This window comes from Pocillopora verrucosa, chromosome 1 (assembly GCF_036669915.1).
Source record: "Pocillopora verrucosa isolate sample1 chromosome 1, ASM3666991v2, whole genome shotgun sequence".
Lineage (NCBI taxonomy): Eukaryota > Metazoa > Cnidaria > Anthozoa > Scleractinia > Pocilloporidae > Pocillopora > Pocillopora verrucosa.
In genome coordinates this window covers 8,216,458-8,233,029 of record NC_089312.1, presented here as the reverse complement: position 1 = coordinate 8,233,029, position 16,572 = coordinate 8,216,458, and the positions used below count along the sequence as shown (strand labels likewise).

Sequence of the window (16,572 nt, the reverse complement as noted above, 5' to 3'; positions counted from 1 at the left end):
ATAAGGAGGACTGCCGTTATATACAAGTCTTGATATTCTCACATTCCCAAAGTTCAGTCCAGATATACTGATCTATTGGGAAGATAATGATATTTAGATCCTTTTTCTTTTCGTTAAAATCAGTAGGTGCAAGCGTGCATTCATTTATTAGGAAACTGTTACGTAAGATGGCTGCAATAGGTGCTTTCCCATATACAAGCTGCGGTACAAAACCGACGAATGCTGCTCGAGTATTCAAAAGAATGACAAACAATATCACTCATCCGGGCCATTTTTCTCACATGACATTACAACAAGCCGATTCCATGTTCAAAAATAGACACATTCCCATTCGTTCTTTCTTATGATCCAATGGAGGCCACACACAAAGAAGATGACACCTTTGACAATTTTTGTTCTTACCATATTTGACGTCATCTGTGATCTCTTACCGAACAGAAGCATGGCAACATGGAAATTATATGTCCAATATTGTGGTCTGATTGGCTTCGCTAGCTACTCGCAATCAATTTACAGTCGATAGACAGAAGAGCAATTGGCCTCAGCCTGCGGTATAATGAAGTAAACGAAGACAAACATGCACTTGACTTGTTGTTAAGTAGATATAAACTAAAAAATGAAATTAAATGTGTTTCATTTTTATTTTAATCGCGTGATAATTGTCGAGGGCTTTGTCCTAATTGAACTGTCACGCGATTCACGCGATAGAAATCTTGGGCTCATAATCTAATCGGTGAATAGTACCCAGGCCCTTCCAGACGTACGTGGCTCGGAGATTATTTTCTGAACGTAACTCTATTTATAATGAAAGTTATAATATCTTAAACAGCGGAAAAATAGACTTGAAATAATACCAGAGGTGAACATCGTATCTAGTTATCGCTTTATTTGCATGTAGCTATAGATGCTTATTTTGTCATCGTCCCACGCTCACGAAAATAGCCTTTTATCCATTGCAAAGCCCACATCTTCTCACTTACCCCAATTAGCTCATATAGTTTAAGTGTATGGACCCTTGAATAAAGTTTATTATGACTTAAAAAAGGCTCAATCTCAAACTAAATTTAAAATATACCAAAAAAAATAGAGTACGATATTTTTCGTCTCGTCACAAGCGTGGGACAAAGAAAAAATTCTGAGTCCCCACGAGGCATCAAACCTTAGACCTTCGGATGCCTCTTGAGGACTAAAAATATTTTCTCTGTCCCACGCTCGTGACGAGACGAAAAACACCTTTTTTTTCTTTACCGAGCTCAAAACTCACCATTTCTCTTATTCTTTTAACAAGAAACAATCATTACTAATATAAACAGAAGATAACTTTATCATCTCTTTTATCAAATTCCCAGTTTCATTAGTGCGAGTTATGAAGTTAAAGTCATGATAGATTTAATATTGAGCCATGCGATGTGTTGCCGTGCATCTATTCAGATAAGACGTCAAAGGGTAGTAAGACTATTGACCAGTACCACTCTCAATCGCGCCTCGATCAAGTCACTTCTTTGCTCTTACCAATATATTTGACATCGCCTATGATCTATTACTGAACAGACGCATTTTTACAGTGAATTCTATGTGATGGTCTAGTGAGCGCACAGGCAATATTAACCCATATGACCTATTCTGCCTTGTTCCCGTATAAGGATATTAGCGTAATTTTTAAGGTTGCATATGTTGTCCCCTATTCAGTGAACTTCTGATTTGGAAGAAGTTAGATAATGGCCTCGTTGTACTCTCATTTTCGTTTTAAAGGACTTCATTGGACGTTGATTTCGTCTCGTTACGGCATGTTAAAAGCAAAAAAACAACAATATAATAACCAATAACAATATCCAACCGCATTTACCTCAAGTGTAGCCAAAAAAAACGCCTACCATGAGGGATTCTACTTCAGTACTGACGTCACTGAGTGACGTTACTAGCATGTCGCTTCGCCTTGGGAACTAGTCCAGCCTGGAACTAGTCATTATATGTTTATCGAGGCGGAATGAATGAGTGGCCAGTAATCGGATCCTTGCGCAAAGATTTCTGAGATCGCAGCATTGCAAACATTGCAAACAAAATACATAGCGAAAGGTTATTTCGACGTCCAAAAAATAAATTTTGGAGAGAGATCAGCGCTTTTTCGCCGAGGTTTTATCACAAATGGCTAAAGATAATGTTGATTCGAGAGAAGTGTAAGTTTTTGCTTGTATTTCCACGAAATCTGTTACAAAATACACCGATGAACGTCTCTCCCTGCGTAAGGTTTAATGTTAAATCGTCATCGCGTAATGGTCTCAACATTTACAAAATTAGCCATAAATCGCTAGGAAATAACTCATTTAAGTCTTTTCAGTTGTATTTATGTAGATACAGATTATTTTTATTCTTGTCAACGAATTAAATAAACAAATTACGACGTCTGAAATTATACCTACTCTAAGGAGAGAAGTCGTTGTCAGCGGAGATGGAAATTGTTTGTATCGAACTGTTGCTCTTTGGAAAGATGAAATAAGCGAGGGAAAACACGAGGAAATCCCTAGGTCAAGTGATAGTTTGTTTGAAAATGATCCAAAGGTTTTTGAGCGGCCACTTTTCTCCTTGAACTCCTTGGAGGATCTGGTCAGTAAAATCAAGATCAGGAGAACCCCGGCTGAAACTGTGGATCTATATTCAGTTGTGCATTTGTTCCTTATCATCGCAGAAGGATGGGCTCAGTTTTGAGTAGAATATCAACGCTGGTTCGTTCTCAGCGATCACAACAGAGAGGCAATGTAGGTGTTTAATCACTTAAATGTATCTGACGGTAATATTTATACTCAAGCTCACCATTTCTCGTCATTTCAATCTCCTAGTACCTCGAGGTAGCTGTTGTAGCGCTCTTTAGTATTACCAAGCCAAGAAAAAAGCTAGGGGTGGACTTAACACACGTCAAAAAAGCTGAAAAGGCTTTATTGATTTATTTCTTGGCGTTTCATAGCTAATATCTCAGAATTTCGAGACTATCAAGCGATGTCAGTTTCACAATACACCTCGCGCGTGGAGAAATGTGTAGATTTTACAACATATTTCGAGGTTCTTCGAAAAAAAACTTACGCTTTCCTTATATCAACATTACCTAAATCCATTTCTGATAAAACAGCGGCGAAAGAACGATTATCTCTCTGTAAATCGTTTTTGTGGACGTCGAAACAACCTTTCGCCATACATTTCTTTCTACTGAGTCGCAAGGTTTTCCCCGTGGCGATCCCACATTTCTTTGCGCAAACACAGGGATTCGATTACTGGCAACTCATTCAAAGCTAATTTGCCCGCTGAGATTAATATCAAATAAAATGGGCCAGTTGGGGCTCCCATTGCAGCCAGTTGTCAACTGATTGAAATTCAAAACCTGTCTGCACACTCCTCTTTAGCACTGAATGTCGAGTAGTATAGGTGACATGAGGTCCTCGATAACCTGCGTTTATTGGCCAATGGGATTTAATACGGTATTTAATTTCCTCCGCCGAAGCAAAGATCACATATAATCCCGCTGATCCTAGTGTCACCATTCACTCTTCCTCGGGATTTTTTTGTATCCCTCTTATGTTTCTGAGTTCACATGACTGTCGTACAGTAGGAACATCTTCAAGAAGCTGGAAGGGAATTTACTGCAGACTGTTGTGTTCGTGGCAGAAATAGATAATGATACGTAACGAGAGAATAGGTGGAATTAACTAAAAGCCCTTTAAGATGAGACGGCAGTATTCTCAAGGTGGGTTGGCTTATTTAAAAGCTTCAACGTTTTTTTTGGGACCTTTTCGGTAAAACGTTTGTTTCTTTATTTGGGATAATTACTGTTTGTAAGCCGTATTATATATAATATTACTGATTAAGCGACAAAAGTCAGAGTAAACAACAACGATCTACAAGAGGCTGGAAATTGTTTGTTTAGGTTTAAACCCTTTTAAAATACAAACATTTTATAGCATATTAAGTTTAACATCACCAAGTCTAACATTCCTCTCCCAGTTTGAAATCTGGTATTCAATTATAATGGAGATGGCACTTTCGTGAGTCCTTGACACATTGTATAAAGCAATTGTAGGCAATCTTTTCTTGAATTCTTTTCATTTTCTGTAACGGAAGCCCAACATTTGAAGTGAATAGGAACAATTTTAAAATACTTTGAAAATTTATCCTGACAAGAGGATTGCCTTTAGTACTAATAAAAAACATATTGGCGCTTCGGACATGCAAGGAGTTCTGTTAATAAGAATTTTCCCAAAAATGCCTCAAAACATGAAATATTGTTTTTCATGTTGAAGGCATCATTGTATTACGAACATACATCACCATTGGAGACGGTTAAGGAATAATGGCGGCTTTTTTATAACGACAGAGGCCAGTTTTAGTAGCCGTGATAAGCAGATGTAAGATTTCAGGCGATTTTTGTTTATACAGTGAGTGATAAAGAGGTTTATCAGATAGACATTGTCCTCCTATCTGTTATCTAATCCTTATAAATACCAAAAATTCACTGAAATGAGTTTTATGCTGCTGTAAAAGATACAAGTCCCTTAGTCATTTCCTCCCTTTCAGCCGGACTTCCTTATAAGGTCAAGTTTACTGCTCCTAAAAAATCAATCTTGAATTTGTAATGATCAGGTTTAAAATCCCTCGATATAATTTCCTTTCTTTTGGAAGATTTAGTATCAGGTGGAAGCTTCATGCAAGAAATGAAATGAATAAACAAACAAACACCAAACGAACAGATAATCAAGCAAAACAGAAAATGAAGTTTTTTCGACATGTCCCCATATTACCTTCTTGACAGCGGACAGCGTTGATCAAAAACAATTTATATAAGAGTTAATGAGATAATTAGTTTGAAATTCTCGAAGTTTCCATCTTTCGTCTCCTAAACTGTACCTGTCAGCGTGCGAGACATTCCTATCATTTTCATGTCCTTGGCCTTAGTCATGTTCGATGAATGTGTTACGTAATCGGAGATTTCTTGATGAGTTAAGAGGCGACTGAGAAATGATAACTGCAAAAAGGAAAAAAATTAAAGGCAAAAAAGGTGAATGCAGGAGGGCTCAAAGAAACCAAACCTTAAATATCGAAATTATGTCTGAACGGCTCAAATATGATTAGTATGTAATTTACCATCAAGAGTTCCGAGCAAAGTTATTAACTTTCCAAACTTAGCAAACGGTTTTTTTTTTCTCACCATGAATTTCCTCCTTAAGAGATCTTAAGTTACCGTTTTTAGTGATGAATGAGTTATATAATTCTTGTAAACATGTCTTATGCTTAAAAGGCTAGACAGCAAAGGTCATTTAAGATGCGGGTAGCCTTGTTTTCAAAAGAATTTTACCTCTCTGCAAGGTGAAATGATTATTCAACCCGATAGCAAAGATAACGGCCAGTTTTAAGCCTCAGCTTATCTTTTGAATTACAATTCCCCTTTGAGTACCCTATTTTTATGCTCAACCTAAACGGAAACCATCATGAGAGCAACTTAACCTTAGTAACAATGACTTCATCAATCCTTTACACCTTAACATCAGTATGTATATTCTCCACACTGTTCTCTTTACATTTTCCTACGTTACTGACAAAGATAATTTGCTTATCAATCAAGAGCTTTTTAATCAGCGATCATTTCCTTGATTCTCGTGATCTCGGTGCATGATTCAGGGATACTTTAAGGAGAAATTGCATACCTGTCACTCTTAGACTCTCATTGGCAGTAGTGTTTAAAGAATATGCTTGAACAATGAGTAGAAGGTATGTCATAGCAATGAATGGTTAAATTTTTGATCAAGGTTCAGACGTATCTGAAGAAGAAACAACAGGCAGGGTTCAAGTTTATGTCAGGATTCGTCCTTTAGTTGAAAGTGACGTCAGAAGCTTGGATGGAAAGGGAGCAGTTACCGCGGAGTATGAGGACCTGACTCAGGTGTCAATTTAAACGATACCTAATGTATGAAACTAATCAAGTGAAACTGTGAATATGATAGAAGGCTACTGACGAGTACCGAATGGCACTCAGAGCTTGGCCGTTGTGATATATACTGTCCTTCATTTCTCACCCATGTATTAAAAAATATATATTTTTAATAAATGATTCCGATTCGCTCTAAACGTTCTCTAACCCAAATAAGAAATAGAGTTACGAATGATTAAGTGGCAGCTTGTAACATAGAATATTGACTTAGAGCCACCGAATTCACAACAGTACCTGATTAATCCAGAAGAAAAAGAGTATCTATGAAAGACTTCAAATTTGTGTCCTCGTTTTTTTTTCTGTATCGATGTGATTTTTGTTAAATCTAGTTTCTTTTATCAAAAAGATTCATGTGGTGGATGGTAAGAGAGAGAGAATTTTTCAATTTGACCAAGTCTTACCACCAGATGCTGGAAATGATGAGGTATGTTTAAAATGGATTAATTCCAAATCTATTTAAGCCTGGCCTGAAATAACATATTTCATTCACAAAATCACGCCCTTTACTGTTTTCAAACAACTATTGGAATCTTGAAAAATTGTTTATTTGTTCTTTGATGCACAACACACCATCACGCATGACTAATTGACAACTACAAGTTTAGGTTATATATGTGTGTCTAAATACTTGCTCTGTTGTTCTCTTAGGTGTATCAGGTTGTCGGTAAGCCTCTGGTGGAAGCCTCCATGACCGGCCTAAATGGAATTTTGATGGCGTACGGACAAACTGGAGCAGGTATTTACGGAAAATTCTTCCATCCCAGAGCTTTCAATTCCCAAGGGTCTTTAATCTTCTAGTTACAAGGAGACAGAAGCGTGACTGTACAAACGAAGCCCATTGTCTGAGCTGCAGTTTTAGAAAATTGTGAACATTGCAAAAAATACTCGGTTTGAGAACTAATGGACTTTAATCCTTCATGAAAATTGGAGAGACGATGAGCCAACAATGAGCCAACCCTCTGGCCTCGCCGTTTCTGTGTGACCACCAATAAGAAAGTTTTTAGGAGCTTCCATAAAGAACAGGGTGAAATCGCGATGAAGCCGTTTATACAATTGATTCGTTTTTCATCAAGAAAGATTGATGGCCTTTTGCAATGTAAAATTTCACACTTACAGGTAAAACTCACACTCTGATGGCTTCAGACGGATTAACTACCAATGTTGTATCTCATATGTTCGCTCTGATTGGTAAAGACGTTGCACATTCCTACGCGGTAAGCCTAAAACGTCACAAAACAGAATGATTTTGTGGTTGTTGTTGTCTATGAAAATTTGTTAACATTCCTATAAGAAAACGTTTACATGAACCGCTTTCCAAGATCCATCTTCTTCAATAAAACTGAGGAGATGAACAGTCCGTCATGCAATTGTTGACTTATTTGACTAATCGATCGATCGATCGATCGATTGATTGATTGATTGATTGATTCACTGGATTACTGGTTCATTGATTGATTAATCTATTGATTCATTCAATCATCAATATAAGTGTCTAATCATTACAAAAGCTGTAATCCAATTTAATACATTACAATAGAGTATGCGTGCTTCTGTAAAGACCTATGAACAGCAATATTCAAAATGCCCTCCTAGTCTTTGCAAAACATTCAGAGTTTTAACACTTGACCCCGCATGACTGAAGTGCACCTTTCCATGAAAAAATACTCTGCAAATGGGGGGAACTTTCTCAAATTTCAACATCATGCCTCTTTGAAAACCTGCAAACTAATCAATAAAAATAACAAGAACGTAGCACAAAACCAAATAATATGCTACGGCAGTGTCGAATCTCAGTACAAGTCAAACAGCTACACTCCTACCATTTCCCAGGGCTGCAGTCACTGCTTTCTTCAATTATTTTTCTTGTTTTTGTTTTGTAGGTGACATGTTCCTATTTGCAAATATATCAAGAACGAATTTATGATTTGCTAGGCTCCGAAAAATCTGGAACTGAAGTTTACTTGAGAGAACATCCCAAAAAAGGTGTAGAGAGCATCATTAAGTATAAGCTTTAAGTATTTCACACAATTAAGTCTACTTTGAGAGGGTAGGGGGAGATGTGCTGTGATAACAGAAAAATGTTGTCGGTATGAACCCAAAAACAAATAAAAATCTTGCGATACTTATCACGGAAACTTTTCAAGTCCATCTAAGATGCCAAGAAAAACGAAATCGAGGGAACACGAGAGAGCTTGCTAAACTAGACTTGATGTTACGAGACTCTCATCCACTGGGGTACAAAGCTGAGTCCGTCATACTCTGCGCATAATAGGCTCCAGCCTTAGACTGGATATCTAATCATTCCGATTCTTCTGTCTGTCGTAGGAGTTTACGTAGATAACTTATCTGAATACTTCGTCAAAAGTCCAGAGGAGATTTGTAAACTGTTGAAGTCTGGCAAAAAGAAACTGGCCATTGCCGAGACCAAAATGAACAGACAGTCCAGCAGGTCGGTTTAAAGCTTAAATCTTTTTGTTACATTTTATGATAGACTCAGTGACTGATTGACCGACCCACGGATCGAGGTACTGACAGGCTGACTAATAAAAAGAAAGATTAAGTGTCCGTCAAGTGCATCCGTTTGTCATCACAGCGCATGATAGGCGTGGTGAGGTTTCTTGCTAATTTGTTCACAGCCACTTTCTCTTTTTATTGCAGATCTCATGCAGTTTGTCTACTTAAAATCGAGAGGCTCAGTGTTCCACGTCGTTATGGAGGTGATAATCGTTTGGGAATTAACGTAATGCATGACCTTAATTCCTCTCTTATTCGTTCAATCGTCGGTTTAATTTTCCATTTTTCGTTCCTTCCCTTTTTGGTTTAATTGATTCTGTCATCATTGCTTCGGAACTCTGACAGTGTCTGATAAAAAAAAATATGTATTTCCTTTAGAAGTTTTTCCAATTATTAACTCGCAAGCTTGCAGCGTGAACATCACTCTTGTCTACTCTTTATTGCAGGGATAACAGACTCCTTCAGCAGTTATGAGTCGTATTACATATCGGGAACTTCAGACACTGACTATTCAAGTGAAGGCGGCTCAGTTGAGGGCTTAGGGTCTTCTGATCACTTCGATGTGAGCGAATTTTCCTTTTTTTTTTTTGTTCTGCTCTGAAACGGTTTTTAATGGCAACTATTTCAGTTGTTTTATCTTTTGTAAAAAAAAAAAGTCTACGTTCCTTTACATCTCAGAGAATTTCAGACTTACGTAAATAGCTCTAGATGAAAATGCCATAATGATTCACTCTAATGTAGGTTTGGTTTTTTCCTTTTACATAGGAGGACGAAGAAATGCTGTCCAGAATTTCATCTCAAACGAATGGTTTGGCCGCCGTCAGAGGAAAACTTTACGTGTAGGTATTCCACTAGTGTTCGTCAAGTTCTTCTCGCTCTTTCTTACTCTTTTTCACCCACATCTGCTTCGATTTTATATTCTTCCTGTTCCCTTGACTTTGGCTATTTGGTTTGCTTTAATTAATCGAGGTGAGTACTGTTGGCACCGAGTTTTTCCGGCGTCTAAGTTTTTGTGCCTACCTTACGTTACGCCTAAATCGTATTGCAGCAATTTCATGGACGAGTGCAAAGCAGAGATCACGCTTTACGGAAATGTTTTAATCTTTATGGCGCATTATCGCAATATTTCAGAGTGAGCTGTCGCCATGTTAACGACCGATTTCAGTTTTGGTCGGCGTCTTAGGAAGCCACATATAGGGCAATATATAGGCATCACGCGCGGCCGCATAAAGTCGCTTGCGGAGTTTTTTTTTTAACATTATTACTGACACAGAATTGAAAAGTGTACGTTTCCGAGCAAAAAGTTTTTTTTATCTCCGATGATGCATAGAACCTGCAGGAGAATATGGTATAAAGCAACCATCGAAAAATTTATCTCCTTTTTACAAGAAGGAAAAATTAAATTTTTTGTTTAAGAAAACATATGCTTGATATTGAGGAATGAGGCAAAAGCGGGGTAAAAGGCTTGCCCTATATCCCGTTTGGTGGAAAAACGGTGTTCGTTGGCCACAAAACTATTTTTTTCTCAGCGTGGAATTCAAATGGAGTCTAATTCATAAATTATCTTGAAAAAAAAAAGTCGTTATGAGCTCCTTTAAATCAGATTTGAGATGCTCTGAAAAAAATGAAAAAAAATGTCAGATGAAATGAAAAAGTTTCACAGGCAACCTGCGCTTTACGGTCAGCTAGTTGAGTCAAATTTCCTTAATTTTCTTTGGGCTGCTAACTTTCCGTTTCAAGTACTATCCCCTGAAAGATGAGGTTTAGGTAAACAATGGCAGACAAGGACACGAGAGGTCAGTAAATATGACCGGTTTATACGGCTTTCAACTTTATCCTTTTATCTTCTTTCCATTTGGCGCCAATTCTTTTTTATCTCTGACGTATGGAAGCTTGAGCTATAGATAAAGCATCTGATATTTTTTCAACTGTTTTAATTATTCTAGGCCCACCCAGATCTTGTTGAGCCAGTATCCTCGCTTTGATATTTAGCTTTGACGCTGCAATTCCGGTTCAATAAAAATCCCGGTAATGTGAAAGCGTAGAAGCGTATAAAGAGCGTGTAAAGACCGTGCAAGTGTTTAAACTCAAGTAGATAATATAATGATTAGGCTCGCCACCGTTTCACAAACAAAAATCTTCGTGCGAAAAAAGGTTACAAGAGCTTGAAAAGACAGAGCATATGTTGAAAGGAGTTACGGTTTGTACATCCTGAAAACTTAAGTCCAAGGTTTTTTAAGTTTCACGCTGGCCACAATCCGAGTCAATCTACTCCATCCTCAACAATCCTCCGCTATTTCAGGTATACTCCTACTTATGTGATGTTTATCTTTCACAGTAAACTATTCTTTCAAGTCTTTATGCAGTATTGAAACATTTCTTGCTTTCTGAAATTGCCTAAGATATCGTGGCGGAGCCCTTTTTACTGTAAGCACCATGTGGGGTTATCTTCGTTTCGTTCTGTTCGACCGGAGATTTTATTTCACAATATTTCCAATCGCAGCTGTGATCTAGCAGGCAGCGAGAGGGTGAAGAAGACTAAGGCTGAAGGTGAACGACTCCAAGAAGCACAGAGTATCAATTCCTCTCTGCTGGAGCTGGGGTAAGTTACTTAGACGCTGATACGCGGCATTAATAATTCGCCAATTTTTAAGCCAATATGATGTGTTTGTGATTTGTTTGGTTAACTTAAAAAAAAGAAAAAACTCTTGCTTGCTAAATTTAAACCTGCACTAAACTTGATTTATTCTTCTATCAGGAATCTACGTAAAAAACAAAGGGTAAAATTATGGTAGATATTTAAGTACACAGTTGCTATACTGTATCTTCTCATGCCCAATATTTCTAAACTCACGTCAGTGATCACTTCTCGTATTTCTCTGAACATTAACTTAGAGGTTGTGACGAGGACGAAATAATCATTTAAGTCCGTATTTCAGTTATACTTTACATTGGCAAAGTTTCACTTTTCGGTCATGTAATCTTATTTTGATATTTCTCACTGATCGCGTTGGTAAATTGTCCTATGGTGTGTGGTGTGGGTCCCGAAAGAAAAATTAAAATTATTCAATGATGCAAAGTGGAACATCCGCTAGAAGTTCTTGTATTGAATGAATCGGATCCCACTAAGGGTTCTCCCGGGAGCTTTGTCTCTTCACTTTAAACCCAAACAGTCCTTATCTAATTCTCACACGTAATAACAAACACGATTGAATATTTTGTTTCTAGGCTATGGGAGGAGCACTTCCAGTGTTCACCTGAAAGCATAGACGAAATGAATGACTGATTCTAGTGATAATGTTAAGCCTAAAGAAAATTTGAGCCTTTGACTGAAATAGCGAATTTGATCTTATCCTACACATCGCAAGATATTGCTTTCATTCTCGACCAACTCAAGTGATCTAGAATAATTAATGACAGGATGTGAAATCCAGAATTACAATATAATGTTTTTTCAAGGTGAAGTATCAATCGTTTCAGGAATGTGATTCAAGCATTAGCTGAAGGTACCAAGCGTCATATTCCATACAGGAACTCAACACTGACAAGGCTGCTTCAGGATGGCTTAGATGGAAACTCCAAAACCAGTTTAATTGTAAGTACATCCTTCCCAGGCTCACCAGACTGGTTTGCTCAGTTTTTAACCAGCTATAGCAGACATAAGTCCATATATCGTCGCGTTTGTTACACATTTCATCACAAGCTGACAACAAAATTTTGTTTTTCTGATTGAATATGCCAAGTGAGAGCACCGTTAATGTTTCCATTTCTTGTCTTCCTTCTGAAATGATAGCATTATATCAAAAGCCTAAATCCGTTCCTTTTTTACTTCATAGGTGTGTGTTTCACCTTCCTTTCGTGATGTAAACGAGACACTGTGTAGTCTAAAGTTTGGCCTTCGAGCAATGAAAGTTCAAAACGTTGCGCAAGTCAACGTCGAGGTGAGTTGTATGTACAGGCTGAAATTTTGTATAAACAATCAAAATACAGATGAGAGTTCTCTTAAAATGTTTTATCCTCTCCTCATTCCTCGAATTCTATGGAGTGGCGACTTAAGACTTACAGGCTACCTCTACGAATCGGTATCCCGAAGAATGAAACAAAAAAAAAGGAAAAGCCACTCGGAGAAGGGGAAATCCTTTCAAAAAATCCTCCAAAAATAATCCGAACTGGTATTAGTTGGAATACCTGATTACCCGGATATTGTTGTTCAAGTGTCGTTGGACACATCACTGGCGTATCCCAGACCCAAGCACGCTGTGAAAGTTGGCCAATGCCAAAAGAAAGTGGATTTTTCATTATTTATTCTGAAAGAAGCAAATATATATAGACGGTTAATTCTTGGTGGCCTATAAATTGAAGTCCTCAATTGAGAAATGGAACCAATACGCTATGGGGAAACGCCCAAAACGATTGAAGCTTAGGAAAGATGAAGGATTGAAATGGGCAAGGGTACTGCATAGAAAACGTGTTGAATGTGAAAGAGTTTCCAACGCAAGTAGAGGTCTAGGTTTTTAGTTATGAATTATACTTTTCTGCAAAGGAGCCAAGAAAAAAGGAGGAGAAACTAAATTAGCGAAACGAAAGAATTATTGAGAAAACTTCAGGAACAGTAAAGAATCCATTACGCTTATGACGCTAAACTTTGCTCTTAGCCGAGAACAATATTCAATGTTTATTCAGAAAACAAAGTTGGCTATGATCATTAGCGTTCAGTTATGCTCTCACTTAAGACCAGTTTGCGTTAGTCCCACAAATACTTTTCTCCGTACTTTTTATAGATCTATCAGCACAGCTTTCACATATTATACAAGTATTTGATAATTTTTCACCACTAAGAGAAGTTTGTTTGTCATAAAAATCCGACAAATTAATCGCTTATCATTTTAGTTTATCTTTTATGTCAAATTTGAAAGTGTCGTCAAACCATCCGACTATCATATAATCATGACATTGACGTTTCTTACAAATATTTGAACGAGAAAAGGTTTGATCGTACGCTAAGTCGCCATACAGATAGAGTAGTAGCCTTTTTTCCGCCATAATCTGTATAAGCACTTGTACTTGGATTTCCATGATCTAGATCGCAGACTCGCTAAGATGATTCAAGAAAATAGTATAGTAATATCAACAGCTCTGACCGCAGTCAGGAGCCGGGCTCCTGTCACACCCACATACAACATAAGCTACTCTATGGCACCCAAAAAATCCGGTACTTTATTCTTTTTTCTTCCATTCTTGTGGTGGCTTAAAGCCGCATGCTTAAGCAGATTTTAAAAACGGCGATGAGAAGTGTGGTGTGGATTGTAATTTTTGACTGCAAGGAAGGCAGTTGATAAACAGTTATGTAAAATACACGGTTTTGGTCGATTGATTTTTATCCGTAGGAAATCGTTTTGCTAACTTAGTAAACTTAAGAACTTCGCTATGATTCAAAAGATCGAAATCGCATAAAGTTAAGCTTCAGTTAATACGTTGTGCGACAGAAACCCCACACGTATTGATCAATGATGGGCAAAGCTAGTACAATCCTTTCCAATTTTGTTTTCAGAGATTTAACCTTTGATTGCAAAGGAATGCCAGAGGCTATCTATGTGGTTTTCTATGTCGATAATTATTTTTATCATTCGAAACACATGTCTCCTTACTTGTTTTGTTTTGGTTTTTTATTTTCTATTTCAGTGGTTTTTTTTTCAAATCTTTGTAATAACTTAATGAAAATCAATATTTATCAATGAGTTTAGTATTTTCCATATTCGCATGTTACATAGGAACGTCCAAATGTTTGGAATAACGACCCTGGCTAGCCTACAACTCCTAGTTGTCTACACTGAGCGTGGGAAACTAAATAATCATATTTAGGCTTTACGTTATGCAATCATCTCCATTAATTTTAGAGGTCTCAACCAACACCAAAAATTTTCCGCTTTCTAACTCAACTTTGAATTTGAATTGACTCAAGACGAACGTAGACCATAGACTAATATAATGAAGTTTTATTACTCTTCTGCTTAACTTCTATTTTCTCGTCTTCAAGCATCTGCAACCTCAAACATGATGCAACGTCACCTCATTTCATTTCGTTTCACCGATTTTATTTTTTCTTTTCTTCGTGTATTTATCGTTTTATTTCATTCTTACTAAATTCATTTTTTATTTATTTCATCTTATTTACTTTCTTCTTTCTTAAATTCATACCATAATCACTATAGAAATCAATAATGACACTGATAATAATCATGATATCAATAATAATAATAATAATAATAATAGTAATAGTAATAATAATAATAATAATAACAATTGATTTTACATAGATCGGAAAATTGCACCTCAGCAGACCTACTCTTTAAAAATAATGAACCACCACTATTTTCTCTTGGAGCCACTAGATAAAGTCTAAGTATGAAATGTGCCAAAACCTTTCCAAACTTATCATCATTCAGATTACATTTCATTTAAAATCAGACGATTTATTCAAGAATCCATACAATGGTCTGTGACAGTGGATACTTCACGATTTTCAGTTGCGTATTAATTCTATTGATACCTATCATGCGTGTCTCTTCTTTTGTCATTTTTCGTTCTTAGTCTGCTGTATTAAACTCTAATTTACCAAATTAACATTTTAAATTTGAGCCTCTTTGGTACAATTCGAAGTTGACTAAGCACTACATCAAATATATTTTCGAGTAGAAATTCTAACATCATCATATCAGGATTCTTCACGTTGAAAAGATTTTAGAAATTAAATTGCAGTTAATCAAGTCCAAGAATTGAGTGAGGAGTTTAGTGTAAAATATTTTTGCCCATCACTAACAGGTTAGTCTGATTGACTTCCACTCTGTCGCATGTAACTCTGCCATCTGATTGATATCCGTCAATGTCACGACCTTAAATTGACTTAATTAGGGTATTTCGGTGTGAATCGTGAGTCGGCTATATCAAAGCTATTAATAAAAACACTTGACAATGTATTGTTTATGAAATTAAAAGTTAACCAGGAGTGGAAAGAGAAGAGACTTGAAAATGTAATAACAAAACTCAGCTCACTTCTAAGGGGCACAAGCTGTTGTTTAAGTAACAGACATCTTGGTTTGCAAGACAAGAGAAAATATGTTTGACATTTACCAAATTATGCGATCTCTCCCGTTGTTAGCAGCTATATTGTTTGATCGTCACCTGGAAAAAATTTATTCATTTGCTGATTGAGCGCGCGTTGCCCGTCTTTCAGCCGGTGTGTTTTGGAATTCTCGCGCTTTCAGCACGATTGAAAGTCAGCTGGAATGTGTTTTCATCAACTCAAATCGCTCATTCTATGACCCTAAGCGGAAGGAGGAAAAATGACGGAGATTTTGCCCAGGCTAGAAAGATCCTTACCAGGTTCTTGCTGAGATCTGCGTTGAGTAAGATATTCTTCTGTATATTTTAGCCATACCCCTGAGCTATTTCGTCTGTAGTCATTAGTCAACATTCTCTGTTTATCAAACAAGGCAAATGAAGAGTCGAATTGCAAATATTCTTGACAGCTAGACATGTAAAACAAGTGGCTTGTATTATTCGTAAGAACATATGGTATTGTTTTGTAGCCTCACTTCAAGTTCTCACTCCCTACCACAAAACCCTATTCACAGTCGCTTTATATTATATTGTGTAACTGATGCAAAAATGATTTTGGTTGCCGTTACAGATTGATTACGAAAAAATGGCCAAGCAACTCAGCGAGACATTAGAAAGCAGAGGTGAGTGAAATACCCGCAATGACACTAGACTCGGTCGCTCTGATTGCCGAGTTTGAGATTCTAAAATCCTAAATCCAACGCTCAAGGTATTTGAACGATTGAATACTTCGAGAATTCTTTCCTTTTGCCGTGAAAACACGACTGAAAAAAGCTACAAGAGCTTTTACTGTGCTTCATGTGCTACTCAAGTTGAAGTTTAATGCGGTTTTGGCGCGAGTTAGCGGCAAAGAAGGGAGGTGAGCTCAGGTCGCTCGCTGGCTCTCGTGCCATTTAAATCACAGACATCTCCTATTACAACACACTGAGCAGCAAGACAGAAACAAAACAGAAAGAAGAACATAA

At 37.2% G+C, this 16,572-nt stretch overlaps 1 protein-coding gene across 2 annotated transcripts in view; it reads left to right on the top strand.

Moving 5' to 3' along the window:
* The first annotated feature begins 3,548 nt into the window (after positions 1-3,548).
* The window catches only part of LOC131799018 (kinesin-like protein KIF15-B), a 31,505-nt gene continuing 18,481 nt past the window's right edge, over positions 3,549-16,572 (top strand). For both annotated transcript variants that reach the window (XM_059116680.2, XM_059116682.2), the window contains exons 1-14: positions 3,549-3,736; positions 5,793-5,926; positions 6,321-6,398; positions 6,623-6,710; positions 7,091-7,188; positions 7,855-7,957; positions 8,300-8,423; positions 8,633-8,691; positions 8,935-9,050; positions 9,254-9,327; positions 10,992-11,090; positions 11,969-12,083; positions 12,325-12,429; positions 16,179-16,230. In XM_059116680.2, the coding sequence (XP_058972663.2) occupies positions 3,715-3,736; positions 5,793-5,926; positions 6,321-6,398; positions 6,623-6,710; positions 7,091-7,188; positions 7,855-7,957; positions 8,300-8,423; positions 8,633-8,691; positions 8,935-9,050; positions 9,254-9,327; positions 10,992-11,090; positions 11,969-12,083; positions 12,325-12,429; positions 16,179-16,230 (1,267 nt within the window). In that variant the 5' untranslated portion in view covers positions 3,549-3,714. The remainder of the gene's footprint in view (positions 3,737-5,792; positions 5,927-6,320; positions 6,399-6,622; positions 6,711-7,090; positions 7,189-7,854; positions 7,958-8,299; positions 8,424-8,632; positions 8,692-8,934; positions 9,051-9,253; positions 9,328-10,991; positions 11,091-11,968; positions 12,084-12,324; positions 12,430-16,178; positions 16,231-16,572) is intronic.